General features: G+C 45.6%; 1 protein-coding gene across 5 annotated transcripts in view; it reads left to right on the top strand.

Moving 5' to 3' along the window:
* The window catches only part of ZFPM1 (zinc finger protein, FOG family member 1), a 112,646-nt gene that overhangs the window by 48,163 nt on the left and 45,824 nt on the right, over positions 1-18,659 (top strand). For all 5 annotated transcript variants that reach the window (XM_083513579.1, XM_083513576.1, XM_083513575.1 and 2 more), the window contains exons 2-3: positions 7,059-7,190; positions 13,492-13,587. In XM_083513579.1, coding sequence (XP_083369705.1) covers positions 7,059-7,190; positions 13,492-13,587 — 228 coding nt within the window. The remainder of the gene's footprint in view (positions 1-7,058; positions 7,191-13,491; positions 13,588-18,659) is intronic.

Genomic DNA, 18,659 nt, shown 5'->3' with positions numbered 1-18,659 from the left:
TCGTGAGCATTAAGTGGCACTACATCCATGCTAAACAACACTGAAGATGCCTTCTAAGGGTCCGTCCGCACTCCTGCTTCTCCCGTTCCTAGAAAGCATGGCTGTGGAAGACATGATTGTCAGTTGTTATGGTTCAGTGCTAAACTGCAGGTTTTCCTGGGGGAAAGTGGTGGTGCAAACTGAAGTGTGGATGATGGAACTCTTCCTTGAGCGCAGGGAACCTCCAGCCAGCGCAGAGATGCAACAAGTTCTTTGTGAGTTATCTCCCATCCCTGCCTGCTAGCCCTGTAAAGCATCCAACACGGACCCAGCTGCCTCTCAGAGGTGGTAATTAGACACACGGGGTAACTGATGAGCTAAATATGAACCTGACATCCTCCTCAAAATGGCTATTTCAAGGATTTGTCAGGGAATTATCTCAGCTGCCTTGAGCCTGAACAAATTGATGGACAGCCCACACATTTTAGTATGTCGCTCCCTCTGTTCATGGCGCGTTTTGGAGAAAGAAAAGAGAGTTGGCGATCCAAAGTTCCTTTGTGTGAGTTTACAAAGAGACTGGCAAAGTCAAAAACTTGACACTGGCGTTCACAAAGCTGGAAACATTCTTACTGTTTATTGCGGAACTGCTGTATGTAACCTCTAATGCAAAATTTGAGCTTTAGCTTTAAAAACAAAACATGCTTTTAGGGTAAAAATGTGTTTCCTTTGCATTGAAAGCATGAAAGCACGTGGGTAATTTCTGTTAAATTTTGAAACGAGAAAGGGAGTTTCTGCTTAGCACACGTTGTACTTCCTAAATTGGTGTAGTTCCTTTCCTGTTTCTGTTATCCCTAAAAAACCTCATTTGTTCTCTACTATCCTACTGACCTTTATTCTGTGAATTCTATGAATTTTTCATTTCATGTTACAGGGAACTGTAATTCACAATTGCTTCAGTTATTTGGGGGAAGGGGGGGAAAAGCAAAACAAATTGGTCAGCAAATTTAAACCAAGCAAGCCTATGCAGATCCGAATATCATGTAGTCTGTTGCAGAATTCCTGTATTTCAGAAAACCTGGGGTGGGGGATAGTTTTTCATACAGCATTTCAGATCTAACACTTTCATACAGCATATCTGATCTGCTGAGCAGAGCCTCTCTTGGCTGATAGCAGCAGGAGATCTCATACAAAAGACCCAAGATTGTCAGGGCTTGTGGAGAGAGGGGAGGAAGACCCCCTAACTAGGATTTGGGATCCATAGGAGATCTTCTGGTGTGTGTGGATATATGTGTATGTAGTGGTCTATTGAGTGAAGTGCCTCATTGATTTGGCCCAGTTCAATCCCAGACTAATCCTAGTATTGTCTACTCTGGCAGGAAGCAGCTCTCCAGGAGTTCAAGTGGTCTCTCCCACTAACCTGACTACATGCTTCTTAGCTGGAGATACCAGGAACTGGCCAGGGTCTTCCTTCCTGCCTGCACCAAATGTGCACCTTTACCCCCATGAGCAATGGTCTCTTCCTTGAGATATAAAGAGCGCATTTTGCTGGAGCTTTTGCAGGGCATGATCTGAGCTACATGTGTGCCTCTTGCATGCTTAACAACACACACACACCTGTGCACACCTGGTATTTCATTTTTATCTGTTAATGGAAGTGATGTGGCGGGAACCAGTTAGTATCTGCACAGTGAAACTTTGTCGCATCATCTCAGATTTGCGCAAGTTCTTCCTTACAGTAGTTTTCAAAAAGAGAGAGAAATCCTTCCTTGTTATCAAAAAAGGCGGGGGGGGGGGGGAGGGAGAGGAGGGAGGGAGCCCCAGTTAATCGTCTAAGCGGAGTATCTGGGAAGTGAGTGGGTTTCTGGGCTCATCCTCTCTCTGTAAAGCCAGCCTTCAGTAATTCAGTTTTAAAGCATGAAAAAAGGGAGTTGATGAAATTCCACTATCAGCACTGAACCAATATGCAAAATATCTCGCCGAAAATCAAATAGCTATTATGTTTTCATTTCCATTTCAGCGTATTTGCTTAATGAAGAATAGACAGATCAGGCCGACTGAGGGAGCCTGCGTGAGGTGATAACTCCGCTAGGCTTCCAGCAATCCCGCAGAAATGAGGCTCTGTTTGCTGCCTTGGCTTCTCTCTCTTCTCTTCCATCACCCCCCCCTCAGTTTTCTTTCTTTTTTCCTCCCCCCCTCCCTTCTGCCTTTTTTTTTTTAAAAAAAAAATCTACTAGCTCAGTTAACCCACACTGCTTGGCATGGGAAAGCTGATGGCATGTTTCTGGCTATCAGTGTTCTGCAAGAGCAAAGTATATGTTCAAAAACTATAAAATGGTAAAGGTACCCCTGGCCGTTAGGTCCAGTCGTGGACAACTCTGGGGTTGCAGCGCTCATCTCGCTTTACTGGCCGAGGGAGCCGGCATTTGTCTGCAGACAGCTTCAGGGTCATGTGGCCAGCATGACTAAGCTGCTTCTGGCGAACCAGAGCAGCACACGGAAACGCCGTTTACCTTCCTGCCAGAGCGGTACCTATTAATCTACTTGCACTTTGACGTGCTTTCGAACTGCTAGGTGGGCAGGAGCTGAGACTGAACAATGGGAGCTCACCCCGTCACAGGGATTCGAACCTACGACCTTCTGATCGGCAAGCCCTAGGCTCTGTGGTTTAGACCACCGTAGTATGCTTTTATTTCCCTTTTTTGAGAAAAAGAGGGAGGGGGGATGTGTGCAATAGCTAATACAGTGGTACCTCAGGTTACATACGCTTCAGGTTACAGACTCCGCTAACCCAGAAATAGTGCTTCAGGTTAAGAACTTTGCTTCAGGATGAGAACAGAAATCGTGCTCCGGCGGCACGGCAGCAGCAGGAGGTCCCATAAGCTAAAGTGGTGCTTTAGGTTAAGAACAGTTTCAGGTTAAGAACGGACCTCTGGAACGAATTAAGTACTTAACCTGAGGTACCACTGTATTTAATTTGTGGGTTGGGGTTCAGCTCTCCCTGGGGTACCATCCCTACTGCCCGAGAAGCTCTGTCTGCAAGCCCTGCAAAGAGAGTCACTAAAATAGCTCATTTATGTGGAGTCGTCTCCTGTCTGCATTACAGTCGAGTCACTGAAGCCATCACCATTCCCCACGGGCGACTGGATTAGATCAAAGGTGCAGGGCTCTGTTTCCCACAGCAGCCATCAAGATGCCTCCTGGAAGCCCACAAGCAGGCGTGGCAGTGATTTCCCTCCTGTAGTTGCTCCTGAACGCAGAGCCCTCAGATGATTGTAGTGGCTGGTGAGATTGCAGTATGGCACAGGGATTAGAGTGCTGGACTCGGATTGGAGAGATCCAGGATCAAAACACCAGTTTGCCGTGAAGCTTCCTAGGTATCCTTGAGCCACTTGCTCCCCTCATCCTGCCCCACCATCTGCCTAACCTACCTTGCAGGGTTGTGGTGTAGATAAAACTGTCTTGGTGGCAATTGTGATGTGACTTCCTTATGTCTATATTGAACCTCCTTCCGGTCAGTTACTTTAGGCAGTAGCCCTAAGTTCTCATATTATGAGAGGTGGAGAAAACTTTGCTCAGTCTGTTTTACCACACCACAAAGCACACCTCCCCTTTGCTCAATGTATAAAAAGCTCCCAGTCTTTCTTCATAGGCCAGCAGCTCCAGTTCCTGGAAACCACAGGAGGGGAGCATGCTCTTGAACCCGGGTCCTGCTTGTGGGTTTCCCATGGGCATGTGGGTGGCTACAGTGTGAGAACAGGATGCTGAATCAGCAGGCTCCTTTTATCCTCTCTAGACCCTTGATCGTTTTAGTCGCCCTTTTCCAGCTCCACGGTGTCCTTTTTAAGAATTAAGGGTTGGGGGGCACAGGAATTGAGATAAAAGGGTTCTCTTGGAAGGAGCCCCCATAACCGTGGCTCATTTTACAGGCTTAAGACCACTAGGATTTGGATGCCCACAGTGAAGTTATGTAAAGTCCAAGTAAATGTGTTCCGAAAAACGTAAGCTTTTCATATTTAGTACGGATTACACTATTGAATTGTTTTTTAAAAATGTATAGCCCACCCTGCATCTTGAAATCCCCTGGTGGGAAACAATAAAAGCAATACTCTGTCTGTTCAACAGCTTCTTCCTCCTCCTCCTCTTTCTGTCCCTCTTCTTCTCTTCCCTGACCCCCAAAATGTCTGGAGGTTTTAGCCAACCCTTCTGCATCCCAAGATTTCCACAAGCATTGCGCACATTTTTTGAACGTTGCCTCCTTGGCCAGAAGGACTAGAAGCTTGTTTTTATTATTAATATTACCCTATTAATCATAATACCTTAGTTTAAGAACAGCTTAGTTTATGAACAACTTGGATTAAGAACGCTGCAAACCCGGAAGTAGGTGTTTTGGTTTGTGAACTTTGTCTTGGAAGCAGAACATGTTGAGGGTGTTCCATTTGTGAATTGAGTCCCTCGCTGCTATGGGAAAGCATGCCTCTGTTTAAGAACGGACTTCTGGAACGGATCAAGTTCGTAAACCAAAGTACCCCTGTAAATACAGGGGTACCTCGGGTTACATACGCTTCAGGTTACATACGCTTCAGGTTACAGACTCTGCTAACCCAGAAATAGTGCCCTAGGTTAAGAACTTTGCTTCAGGATGAGAACAGAAACCGTGCTGCTGTGGCAGCAGGAGGCCCCATTAGCTAAAGTGGTGCTTCAGGTTCAGTGGGTGAACGGACCTCCGGAACGAATTAAGTACTTAACCCGAGGTACCACTGTAATAATAATGGAATCTTAGGTTTCTCAGGTGGTTGTGCTGTGCCGCACATCGGGCTCGTTCAGGGCGCATACATACAGCCTCGCTAATGCAATGGACACCTGCCCCAGTGTTGATTGTTTTCTGGGGGCCTCTAAAAAAGAAAAGAGGTCTTACACCATTGCAGGGGTCAGTCTGCCCTTCCTGGGAGCTGGCAAGTGCTGCTGCTGGGGGTACAGCACCCGCCTTCACCCTGAAAAGGCAAACATTTCAACGACAAAGGAGAAGTGGGCTGGCACGGGGGGGGGGGCGTTGCATGCGGTGCATTTCCCCAGACCTCAGCCATTCTCTATGACTCTAGGCATGTATATTTACGCTGGGAGAACAAAGGGCCCATAATCTATACAAAGCAGACAACAATGAGCGTGAATAAAGAGGCTGCCGGAGAAGGGAAGGCAATTTATTCTAATTCTACTAATTTCAGTTCCAGCACAATTAAAAAGGCTCTGATAATATTCAGAAACAATCGCCGGCTAACAAATCGTTTCTCTCGCTGTAAATGAAACATCGTTAGGCTAATTTTTTCTTTCACGCCTTCACGGCTCTCGGGTTCTGATAAAGTTAACCCCCTCCTCTTCCATCTCCTCTCCCCCCCCCCCCCACGCACACACAGAAACTTATTTCACCCAGATGAATAAGGCCGGAGCGAGAGAGAGAAAGGCCAGAGAATGGCAGACTTTGCACCACACAGAAAACCCGCTGGCTTCTCTCGCTCGTTATTGTATTGCCCTCTTGGCAAATAGGGCTGGCCCAGATGCTTGGGCAGTGTCAGCAATGGCCATGGGGCGCACAATTAATAAGGGGGTTCATCATGCCAGCTGCAGGTGTGAAGCAGCCGTACACCCAAAAATTCTCAGATGTGTCCAGATGTACTTTTGGTGGGGAGTGGGAGTGGGGGGAGAGGCTTCCCGCCATCCTTCATACTATCAAGAACAGGTGGGCATAGACAAATCTCTCAAGGTCAGTTTCTAATTTCCCCAGTCTTCAGTTCAGCTGCCCACATTTTCTGCATTGCATTTTTTTTAAAAGAATAATCCTCCTGAAAATTCATGAATAATTTGGACCACATTTCTCTTAATCTACACATTTATTTAGGCAATTTCCTCTAACAGAATGCACTGGTGTACGCTATTTTTGTTACTAACTGCATTTTTGCTCACATTTTTTGGATTTGTTTCCCCCCCAAAAAAAATATTTGGAGAAGTGCAAATTTAGGAGAGTAGTTCACATATTTTGGTGGGGAAGAACACAACTCCCCCACCCCCCCAGTCTCTAAAAAAACCCCTTAAGGCAGCTGTGCGAAGGAGAGCCTAGGGGAGGGTCTCTGCCCTCTTCTTCCAATCCATTGCCCCAGATATGCACACAGCAGGCACCAGTCCCCAATAGCATCTCCCAAGTAGAGCTGGGGGAAGGATTCCCTGCCTGAAACTCTGGAAAGCTGCTGCCAGTCCGTGTAGACAGTACTGAACTGGATAGACCACTGGTTTTATTTGGTATAATGCAGCCCCTTAAAGTCACACCTTTGGGTTTTGGGGAGGCATACTGAGCATTTGAATTCCTATTGCCGCTACTGCTTTTATTTGTAATTAAAGTCTGTAATTTGTTTTATGCATGTTTGATTTTGGTTTACATTGCCCATGGTTCCACTCTGGGACCTTTTGAGTGGAGGCAGCTTAAAAAGACTTCAGATGAATGAATATGAGGACGATGCTACATCTGAGCCATGACAGATCTTGGGAATTCTAGCACAAAGCTTTTCTGTGTCCTTAATCTCCCAGTACTCCATCTCATTTTCCATCCCCGAGTTCTAGTATTATGAGCGCTGGAAAGAAAAATTCCTGTTTTCCTGGTGAGCAACATGGAGCCTAAGCAATTAGCACAAGGGCAGTCACGGCCGAGAGATTTACTTGCTGCTGTTAAATTATTGCGACTCAATGCACTATAAATCACCCAGGGAACACATTCTGCCTTCTGCCCACCACATCCCTAGACAATATTATGCTTGCGCCCTGGTATACCTCTAGAGATAACTTTTTCTCCTCCTTTTCCAAACGAACACGCAACCAGAATCCACCCATATGTGACAGAAGAGGCTGCTGTTTATTGCCAATATCCTCTCAATGCGCTATTGATTTGCCAGGAGACCTCAAACTCTGTGGATTGTTAATTGCACTCTTCTTGGTGCATTAAAAAAGCAAATGTAGCATGTTATTTGAGCGTCTCTTTTCAGTTGGGCTGGTGGAGTGCCTGCATAATTTCTGACCTAGTTTTGCTCTTGCAGGCACCTTTGGTGAGATGGAAGAAGGGGACGAAGTTCCTTTGGAGGACCACAGCCATTCGGAAAAGGAGGGAGGGGCTTCTGACCGCGAAGGCTCCGTGGAAGGCGATTTGTCCAGCTCCCCTTGCAGCGAAAGTAAGTTCCTATCTTGTGCTGTGCCTCAACTTGCAGGTGTTGTTGGGGTCCAGCTCCCATCAGCTACAAGCCAGCGGGGCCAGTGGTCAGGGATGAAGGGAGTTGTGGTGCAGCAACATCTGTCAGGCTGCAGGTACGCCCCCCCTCTCTGATACATGAAAGGATTGCTGTGGTCATTCTGTAGAGAAGGAAAGGCAATCTGCCCATGCTCGGAGGTGCAGTCTTTTATTACTCCTGTTTCTCATATGGGAACAGAAAAGGATGCAGTTCAGTGGTAGTGCCATGGCTCAGCGGTAGAGCATGTGCTTTGCACACAGGAGGTCCCAGGTTCAATCCCCAGCATCTCCAGATAGAGGTGGGGATCCTGGAGAACTGCTACCAGTCAGTGCAGGTAATATTGGGCCAGATGGACCAAGGCTATGACTCTGTGTAAGGCAGCTTCCTATGTTCTTCCACTGTCTGCAATCATACTTAGGGTTTGTAACGTTTGCAAAGCAGATTGTGCACGTTAACTTGGAATCCTTACGAGAGACTTGTAAGATAGGTCAGTACTATTGTCCCCATACTGCAGATGAACAGCCTACCCTAAGGGCTACCTCACGGCTTCGTGGGAGAGGCAAGACTTCAACTGGGGATTTCGTAGCTCTGCTTCTTATAGCCCCTATGCTGCTGCTGTAGCAGCAGCAGCAGCTCCCTGCTCTGGCTCAAATTTCAATCAATAAATTCTGCTCTCTCTCCACAGCAATTTGTAATCTAATTAAGGGTCTGAGTTTCTTGCTACTGCGCCTTGAAAGACTGCAGACCTGGCTAGGTAAATGCTGACCTAGAAATGCAACACACACACACACACACACACACACACACACACACACACACACACACCCCCCGCTTCTGTCTCCCAGCTTTTTAGAAACATGAGTTGGCCCAAACAATAGTGACTGTCTTATTTGTCCATAGAAGCAGCAGGAATATTGAGGCTGTAATACTATGTGAGAGAAAAATTCCCTAGAAAAGAGCAAGATTAACTTCTGAGTGTTAATGTCGACAAGATCTAATTGGACTACTTTTACCTCTCCACACCTACCTACCTCCCTCCTCTCTCATTTATTTATCTATAAAGACATTTTTATTATTTTAGACTATTTTATAAATGGTTAAATGTTAGAATTGAAAATAGAATTTAAAAACACATTTCTCAAAAAGGAAATCAGATAACTGCCCATGAGTCAACTCATCCTTCTGGGGAAGGCTAGACAAATAAGTAAAGTTTGTGGCACCCAACAAAATGTGTGTAAATGTTTGAATGTTACAAAATAGCTTAGCAGCATGCAGCAGGAAAAATACAATTGAAAACAGAATTTAAGAACACATTTTTCAAAACAGAAATCTGATAACTGCCTATGAGTTAACTCATCCTTCTGGGGAAAGTTAGACAGATAAAAAACGTTTCTGGCACCCAACGAAGTGTGTACAGTGTTGGAGGTTGTTTTAAGGCCCCATCTGTGCTAAACATTTAAAGTTAAGAGACCTCTGTTGCCCTCACAGAGCTACAGTTCCCAGATTCCTGAACCCATTAAACCACTCTAGAAGTTGTAGCTCTGTGAAGGAAATAGGGGTCTCCTCTCAGTACCAAACAGGCAAACTACAGTTCCTGGGGTTCTTTGGGGGAAGCCATGACTGTTTCAAGTGGTATGATAGTGTTTTGAAAGTACAGTGCCTGAGGTGATTACCTCCCAATGCACAATGTGTGCTCTGCCCAGGTAGGGCTGCCATGTGTCCTCTTTATCCAGGACATGTTCTTTTTTTCAGGGGTAGAATTTAAGACAAATTGCATCTATTTGCTTTGAATGACCGTCATGATGTCCTCTTTTTTGCTCTTCAATATAATGGCAACCCTACCCAGGTAATGTGCTCCTGTGCCTTTTAGGCCATAACAAGGTTCCCTTAAAAAAAAGAAAATGTCATAGAACCCAACTTGGATGATGATGATTATATTATATACTTTTTTATTTTCATTCCCCCCGCCCCGGTTTCTTTTCTTACTTATTTGTTGCATTTATATGGCAAGGCACCCAATGGCGTTTTAAAGCACTAAAACAAATGATATAACATGTAAAGTTGGCTGCAGGGGGCAGTCCGACTGAAGTAGGCCCTGATGTTGTGTGTCCCTCCTTTGCTCGTCCTCTTCTTCCTCCTCGCAGGGCAAAAACAGGCAGAAAGGGCCTGCTTTATATTCCTGCCAACTGGTTCCCATTTGGCAGTGGGACATAACCTAGAGCCTGAGTTGTGTGTTTTGGTTTCATTTTCTGCTACTTAAATGGTGAGTGTGCTTGGCTCCTAAGCAGAGGGTCAGCAAATTTCTAAAGCTGTTTTATTTATATATTTATATATAATAAAAAACAAGGGAGCATAAATAGTAATATTCATAATTTGATTATCTCCCTGATAAATGTCAGGCATTATTTGGTGACCCTTGGCCATCTAATCTTTCCTCTTTCATGCACACGTATGCACACACATTGAGCGTTGTGCCAGTGTGGTGTAGTGATTAAGAGCAGTGGACTTGTAATCTGGTGAATCGGGTTCGATTCCCCGCTCCTCCATATGCAGCTGCTGGGTGACCTTGGGCCAGTCACACTTGTCTGAAGTCTCTCAGCCCCACCCACCTCACAGAGTGTTTGTTGTGGAGGAGGAAGGGAAAGGAGATTGTTAGCCCCTTTGAGACTCCTTAGGGTAGTGATAAAGCGGGATAGCAAATCCAAACTCTCCTCCTCCTCCTCCTCCCACCCCCCTGGCACGTTAACTGCCATTGTCCACGCACAACTGCATAGATGTCTATTAGGAAGCTGTTCATCTCTGAGGGACTTGCAGGATGTTTGGGACCTGGGGCAGGGGCAGTGAGGCAGTTTGTGGGTGGGAAGCCAAGTGTTTTGTGCAATGGCAGACTTTGACCCACCGAGCTAGTCTGTAGAAAAGGAAGCAAGAGGTTCCTTTATCTGATTTTTAAGGCTCTCTACAAGAGCCTCAGGCTGAGGGGTGGGGGATTGGGGGTTGCGGGGGGGGGGAGGTTAGGGAGAGCAGAGAGCTCTGAAAGCTCCAGCCTGAACAGTGCACCTGGCACTAGCGCGTCGTGATAAAAGGAGGCGATAGCGCATGATAACGCACCGGCTGCAATAACTGCTGCTCCTGTGGCGCATAGCAAAAAGCTTTCAGCGCGATGGATAACAATCAATATGCCAGCCACTTTGATTTATAGCCAAAAATAATGGGACTTTTATACCCGACGATTGATTTACTTGATGTTAATCATCCACCCCACCCCCCCCATTCCCGCCTTATCACCTGTATTAATAATCACCAATCGCCGGTGACGTCACCACCCCCAGGCGCCCTTTATGGCGCCAATCGATTGGGCCATGGTTGTGGGGCCTTTTTTAGCAGTGGTTATTGGGGGCCTGGGTGCAAAGGCAAACATGCCCTCTGCCCGCTAATCTTTCACGCTGTCTTATGCAGATAGGCTTATCGGCAGGATCTCAAACAGCAGTTAATGGGGAAAATAATTGTCATCAAGTTGCTGTGAGTCTGCCACCGGGAGAGTTGTCCCAGGAAGTGAGTTCTCTTTCCCCACCCAATTTTCTTTCCTTTTGTTTTTTCTTTTCGTCAGCCAGCTGGCGCTGGGAGAAGGCGGATGGGAGGTCTGGAAAATAAGGAAGCAACTCTGAGCCCCCCAAATCATCCAGTCATGGTTGATGTTTGTATCACACAAGCTTAAAGTGAAGCATCCTGGGAGCGTTCTGGGATTGCCGGCTCAGTGAGCTCTTCAGCAAAGGCTCTCTGTTATGTGCCCTTTCTACATGGGCTGCGTTAGGTTGGGGAATAGCCGTAGATTGGTGGAAGAGCTCATGCATTGCTCGCAGAAGGCCTCAGGTACAAACCCCGGCATCTCCCTATAAGTGTGGGAGACTCTGGACAACTGCTGCCAGTCAGTGTGGGCAGTACTGAGCGATGTGGAGCAATTGGCCTGGCTTGATATTATGCACTTCGAATGACTTGAGAGAGAGCATTCCTGAGCAATTGGCATGCTCATTCTGATGGCTTGTTTTGTTTTGTTTTGTTTTGTTTTGTTTTGTTCTATTTTATTTTATAAAAAAGCATTCATTTTCTGGGAAGTTCTTTTTAATCTCTTCATAACAAGGTGTGATCGACCCTCCTGATATTTTAGTGCCGAAACAGCTTGATAGGTAATGGTACCATACGACATCTTTATTTTCAGACTGCTTGATACTGATTTTATCTGCTCTTTTATTTTATATTATCTTTTTCTTCTTACCGTTTTTCAAACTGTTGTTTGGAGATTTCATGGAAAGGCAAAGTATAAATGTCGGCTGTGGCTTCTTCTCTTTTTTTAGGCCTTACTGGCTGCAAATAAGCTTGAAAATAGATCAAGAGTGGCTAGTAAAACCTGATATGCCCAAGTGAGTCTTAACAAGAGAGGTAGTGATTAGCACTTTGCATAGCTCCTTATTCCTGCTTGTTGCCCCGCCTTCAATTTGAATAAATTTTAATTTGCACAATTCATTTGGATTTTAGGCTGTGCCTTTTCTTCACACAGAACACAAACTTCTTTAATTATTAGAACTTCATTGAGGGGTGTTTTTTTTAAAAAAAGTATTGAGCACCAGTGCAGCATAGTGGTTAGAGTGTCAGACTAGAACCTGGGAGAGCAGGGTTCAAATCCCCACTCGGTTGTGAAGCTCAGTGGGTGACCTTGGGCCAGTCCCTCTCCCTCTCAGCCTAACCTACCTTACAGGGTTGTTGTGGGGATTAAATGAAAGAGGGGGAGAACCATGTATGCCACATTGAGCTCCTTGGAGAAAAAGGTGGGATATAAATGCCACAAATAAATAAAATATTGCAAAGTATGTCTGGTTTGTGGGCTCTGTCTTCAAACATCAGGTACTGGGAAGATATAGAGATAATACACAGGTAGGGGTGCCATCTTAAATAAAATATTGGGGGGTGGGGAGGAGGTAAGCCACGCCCAGCACAATCACAAGATGCAGCACACACACACCATTTGAATGGCAGTGCCCATCAACTGAGATCAAATATTTTATTGGGGGAGTTGAAGGGGCCTCGGCCCTTAGGAGTTGGCTGTTATGAGGATGAGTGATGAGGCAAGGGCTGCAGCAGTCAGATTCATTATTATCTAGCAAGCAGCTCTGTATGTTGATTGTCACCTTGTGGGGTTTCCTGGCATCCTATGCACGTCTTTCTATCCTTGGTTGGGAGCCAGTTCAACATATTAAATGTCATTATTATTCCTGGGCCTAGTTCTTAGACATCAGGTGAGAGAACCCAACCCATTCACTGAAGTCTAATTCTCCCAGACATTAGGTGAGGTGATAAACAATTCACTGGACCACTTCTGTCTTTGAAAGCTGAGGGGTGGAGGAAGCACAGCTCACACGGTCAAATGCTCTACTAGAATTAAAATGTCTGCACTTAGAAAACAGTTGTCTCCAGAAGACAAGCTAAGCTTGAATCCCTTCCTGCTGACACACCCCTTTCCAGTATGCAGGGGCTGGTGTCATTTTGGATAGAAGGTGTCAGGGAATTGCCATCAGCTCAGAGGTGAGAGGTGAAAGGGCAGTTGTGTTATAGGGCAGTGTTCCCCAACCTTGGGCCTCCAGCTGTTTTTGGACTACAACTCCCATCATCCCTCGCTAGCAAGACGAGTGGTCAAGGATGATGGGAATTGTAGTCCAAAAACAGCTGGAGGCCCAAGGTTGAGGAACACTGTTATAGGGAACCTCCAAAAATCTTGCAAAGCAGTTCCTCCTCTGGCGAGGAGGGAAGTCCCACCTCCAGTGGAGAGGAAGTGGTGGGAGCAGGGGATGCTAGGGAGAGCCTCAACACTGAGCCTGAGCAAACCAGAGGGGAGGGAAGTACCCCTTTGTCAGCGCCCATTCTGACATAGTATTCACCCATGTGCATCCCCACGTACAGCATGAAATGGTACAGACCAGACTCAGTTCCATGCAGTACAATTACGTTCTGATCATCCCACTTGCTGCATGGGGGAGCTAGGTCTTTTGCTTTCTATCTCCAAAGAACACCCCCTTCTTAGACATGGCGAGCGCTCTGTTCATGATGCAGCTGTGTGAATGGCTGTCTTAAAGCTGGGTCATGTGACTTGGCTCATAAAAGCCTGATGCACCTGAATGGCTGACTATATTTTCTTCACAGACCTCAATGATTCTGAGTGATGATTCAATGATTTCATTACTTCAATTTTCAGAGACTGAACTCAGAGAGAGCTTGGAGAGCCCAAAGGAGCCAGATAAACAAGAGATTCTGGAGAAGCCCCAGGAGCCAAAGCTTTGGAACGGGCCAGGTAAGTACCCCCGCTCCTCCTCCTGCCTTCCCTGCTAAACCAACCCAAACTCCCCTAAGTAATGAAAGAGATCTCATGCAGGTAGGGGCAGGCCTGTGCTGCTTCTGCTGTCATGGAGCTGGTATCTTAACTAAGTTCCCAACTGAGCACAGATCTCTCCAACCAAAATTGGTTTTTAAATGAAGGCAATCAATCAGAGACTTTTAATTCTTTCCCCCTTGATTGATTGACACCTTTTTGGGAATCCTGAAGGGCAGTGTCTTTAAGAATGCGAAGACTTCTTTAATAATTTGAAGCAAAAATCGCCACGCATAGGGAGAAAGTCCACCGTTAATGTTTCCTTTCTATGTCAAATGTGGGGATGTTACAGACAGAGCAGAGCTGAAAGGCTTCTGAAGGCTAGTAAGCTCATGAGCCCTGAGTATTGTGGAAAGCCATGAGTTTTAGGAAAGCTGGATGCTGCTCATAGTCCCCCCCCCCCTCTCACTGAACTTTCATCTGTAAACCAACAAGTCATGCAGAGAAACAATTGGGTGTGCCAGTCTCCATCTGTCAGTGGAAAAGTCTGTGAGTGTGTGATGACCTGGCGAACAGCAGCTTGGTTATATATGATCTGGGGTGGAGGGGGATGGATGTGTATTTAGAGTGATAGGGAAGGATCCTTAGCTGAGCACCTGCTTTGCATGGTCCCAGGTTCAATCCCGGGCATCTCCAGGCAGGGCTGGGAGAGAACCTTGCCTGAAAGCTATTGCCTGTCAGTTTAACTAATTCTGAGTTAGATGGGCCCATGATTTGACTAAGTATCAGGCTTAGGGATAACTCCCTTGACAGTGGAGGTAGAGCTTGGCCATTGTGGGTTGCTTTTCTGTCCATGAATTTGCCTAATCTTCTTTTATCCAGGTTGGTGGCCATTACTGCCTTCTGTAGGAATGAGTTCCATAATTTAACAATGCGCTCTGTGGAAAAAGTACTTCCTCTTGTCTGCCTTGCAGCCTCCCAACATTAAGCTTCATTGGAGGTCCATGAGTTCCAGTGTTATGAGAGGAGGAGGGACATTTCTCCATCCATTTTCTCAATGCCATGCATCGTTTCATGAACTTCTACCATGTCGCCTCTTACTCACCTTCTCTCTGGCCCAAAAAGTTTCCTCAGAGGAGAGTTGATCCCACCCCCTCGATCATTTTGATTGCCCATTTCTGAATGAAGCCAGTAAGCTTCCTCCTCCTTAGTGTTGCCCTTGCAGAACTCATCAAGGACGAGGATGGGGACGGATCCAGAATGAGTTGGATCCAAATGGGCACCAGGCATCACGGTGTGTCACTGAGGATGGCAGCCTCTGTGATCTAGAATGGATCAAGGATGAGAAATCTAGTTCCATGTCTGTGAGACTGCCTCAGGTGTCTTTAAAAAAAAAAGTTCGTCATTTCTTACTTATTTGTGAAGGAGGGCCCTTTGTTGTTTCCTTATCCTTCCTCCTTTTCCAAGCACATCTCATAACTCCAGCTTTTGCTTTATGGCTTTTCCTGCTTGAATTGAGAGGATGACCAAATTCATCCTAGCAAATCCACAAAGACACCCCAACTCACCCCACATATACACACAGCTTCTTGGTCACTTTGTAAAGAACTCCCAAAGTCCAGACTGCCTTGAGTCACTCCCCTGCCATGCCCTGAATGCGAATCCCATCTCCCTCTGCAGCAGCAGTTGCTTGTGAGTATTATAATATTATTAAAAGGTTTTATACACCGCCTTTCATTTCAAGAAGAAATACAGTGGTACCTCGGGTTACATACGCTTCAGGTTACATACGCTTCAGGTTACAGACTCCGCTAACCCAGAAATATTACCTCGGGTTAAGAACTTTGCTTCAGGATGAGAACAGAAATCATGCTCCGGCGGCGTGGCAGCAGCGGGAGGCCCCATTAGCTAAAGTGGTGCTTCAGGTTAAGAACAGTTTCAGGTTGAGAAGAACAGACCTCCAGAACGAATTAAGTACTTAACCCGAGGTACCACTGTACTAGGGCGGTTCAAAGAAATGAATAAAAGCCTAGCCAACAGCAAAATAACAAGAACAAAACCAATTCTAAAAATGCAGCTACCCATAATTAAAAGGCACATTGAAGCAACAACATTATAACATCCATAATTAAAGTATATAATAAACAAGGCAAATTAAAGCAGTGTAACAATAAAGAGAAACCATTAAAGCAACAATGAAAGCAGAAGATTCAAGTCAGGAGATAGGAAAGTGAGAGTCGCTTCTAAAAGTGTTTGTCTGCTTTCTTCTTCTCTTTCCCCTGCCCCAACGCACACACACACACACACACACACACACACACACACCACTCCCTGTTCAGGAAGGGAAATGTCTGTTCACAGCCAGGCTGATATCCCCAGCCCTTCCTAGATGTATTGGCCGGAAATATATCTGCAGGACTTCCCTCGCCACTACCTCCTCTGTCTCTTCCTTGGTTATCTGCTCTTTCCCACCCCAGACCTTTTGGCCTCGATGGACGGATGTGAGGCTGCTCTGCTCATCCTTGGCTGGCCACATGGCACAGCACCCCCTCCTCCCTCCCACCCACCCTGCCTACGCCTGCTCTGTCCACTGCTGCTCTTCAATCATCTCAGAACAGCACAAGGGAGACTCAAGATGCCCAAATCCCTTTTGCCAACATACTAAGAGCAGAGTAATGGTTTATATCCAGCTTTGCTTACGGGACCCTTAACCTTGACTTTGTCCCTGGCTCATCCCCAAGAACTGGGGGGTTGTTGTCTTCTCAAGGGGTAGGATGCTCAGCTGATGGCACAACAACCAGATAAGACAAAGTACTCCTTCAACACTTTATATTGTTTCATTGGTAACGTAAGAGGAAAAATGACTATTACTCATACGTAATCTAAGCACCACCACAAGGGATCCTGATTAAGCATTTAGCTATTTGATGCTGAATGTTATCTGTTAATTCTCTTCTATTCTGTTTCCCCATTCTTTTTCATAGAATCATAGACTGCTGAAGTTGGAAGGGACCACAATGGTCATCTAGTCCAACCCCCTGCAATGCAGGAATCTTTTGCCCAATGTGGGGCTCATACACATGACCCTGAGATTAAGGGTCCCACGCTTTACTGACTGAGCTATCCATCAAAAACTTTCTTTTCCTTTAAACCAATTCATGAACCAAGAACCTATACACTGACCGCTAACAATACACCTGTAATATGGTAAATATTAGTGCAAATTCATTATGGTTGTTGTGATATACAAATGACATGAGAAGACTCGGTCTGCTTATTTGTATCATTTATTATTCCTATGATCCATTTTGATAAAACCCAACATAAAGTTATTTAGAAAAAATGACGACAAGCTTCTCCTTCATGCAACACATACCGTATTTTTCACTCCATAAGACGCACCTGACCATAAGACGCACCTAGCTTTTAGAGGGGGAATGCAAGAAAAATAATATTTAAAGGGAGCACAGCTCTTGGGGGTTTTTCCGGGAGGTGGGGGAAGGGACTGAGGGGCTAAGCCAGAAGCTAGAACAGCAAGAGGAAGCGCTGCGCAGCGATCCCTCTCGCTGTTCTGGCTTCTGGGATAGCCGTGCAGCCTGCATTCACTCCATAAGACGCACACACATTTCCCCTTATTTTTAAGGAGGGGGAAAGTGTGTCTTATAGAGCGAAAAATACGGTACTTAAACTGTGGAACTCACTCCCACAGGAGGCAGTGCTGGCCACCAACTTGGTTGACTTTAAAAGAAGATTAGATAAATTCATGGAGGATAAGGCAATTAATGGCCACTAGCTATGATAGCTATGCTCTGCCTCTCCACTGCTGGAGGCAGTACTCCTTCTGCATGCCAGTTCCTGAAAACCACAGGAGGAGAAAGTGGGTGGCCACTATGAGAACAGCTTGTTGGGCTTGATGGGCCATTGGCCTGATCCAGCAAATTCTTATCCTGTCCACATATATTAGGGGTGGTGAATAAATTTGATTTAGTTTGCATTTAAAGGTGATCCCTCCCTAATTTGTCCTTTCCAGTACAATGCGCAAACCAAAACACAGCCCTTCTTCGAAATTCTCATTTCTCTGAATTTTGCAATGTAGTTCTCTAGTCAAGCAATATGTACGAAGATTTGCATACTAGCGTGCATAAAAATGCATGTATTGTTGAAAATAGCACATACCAAAATGCATTATATTAGAGAGAATTGTTTTTAAAAAGTGAATATCAGGCAAAAGCCATATAAAAATGTGAATGTTATATTATCCACATGAAGATATCAATGAATTTGCATGATGATTTTTTTTAATGGTAACTGATATAAAATGTGGAGAACTGAATTTAAGACTGGAAAAATGAGAAACTTGGAGAAACTTGAAATTGACCCATTCATCCATCCCTTGCTCTTGGTTTATTTGTTACATTGATATTCTTCCTCTCCTCCAAGGAGCTCAATGTAGCATCAAAGCCCTCCCCCCTTTAAATCTGTGCAACAATTTTGTGAGATAGGTTAGGCTAAGAGAGTAGTAATTTGTCCATGATCATCCTGTGAATTTTGTCACCCAATAGGGATTTGAACTCAGACCCTCTAACCACTACACTACTGCAGCACATTGCATGCAGCTGCACTGGTCCTCAGTCTTGTCTGCAGATGGTGGGTGATGATAGGACCAGCACATGGGGAACTGTGTACACATGGTCAGGATTGGAGCAACTTGGACACAAGATTTCTCCCACGTCTCTTCTTTTCTTGTGTTCCCCAGGGACAGCATATCTCTGTACTAGGAATTGAGAGGAATAGAGTGTCCAGCTCTGGCTACCCTGCGTGCCTTAAGACCATGTCTAGGCTGAGTTGGGGGATGTGTATCAACCATAGCTCAGTGGTGGAGTGCACCTGATTGGTGTGCAGAAGGAGCTAAGCTCCATACCTGACATGTTTATGAGATCTGGTGGCAGTGGATGGGAAGAAGAAACCTTTGAGAATTAGTGTAGACAATTCTGGGCTTGATGGACCAAAGGCCTGACTCAATGTAAGGCAGTTTCCTATGTTACTGTGCATAA

Source organism: Podarcis liolepis, assembly GCF_965112155.1.
Source record: "Podarcis liolepis genome assembly, chromosome: 7".
NCBI lineage: Eukaryota > Metazoa > Chordata > Lepidosauria > Squamata > Lacertidae > Podarcis > Podarcis liolepis.
Note: the sequence above shows the minus strand (reverse complement) of the source record. Positions and strands in the feature narration are given on the sequence as shown.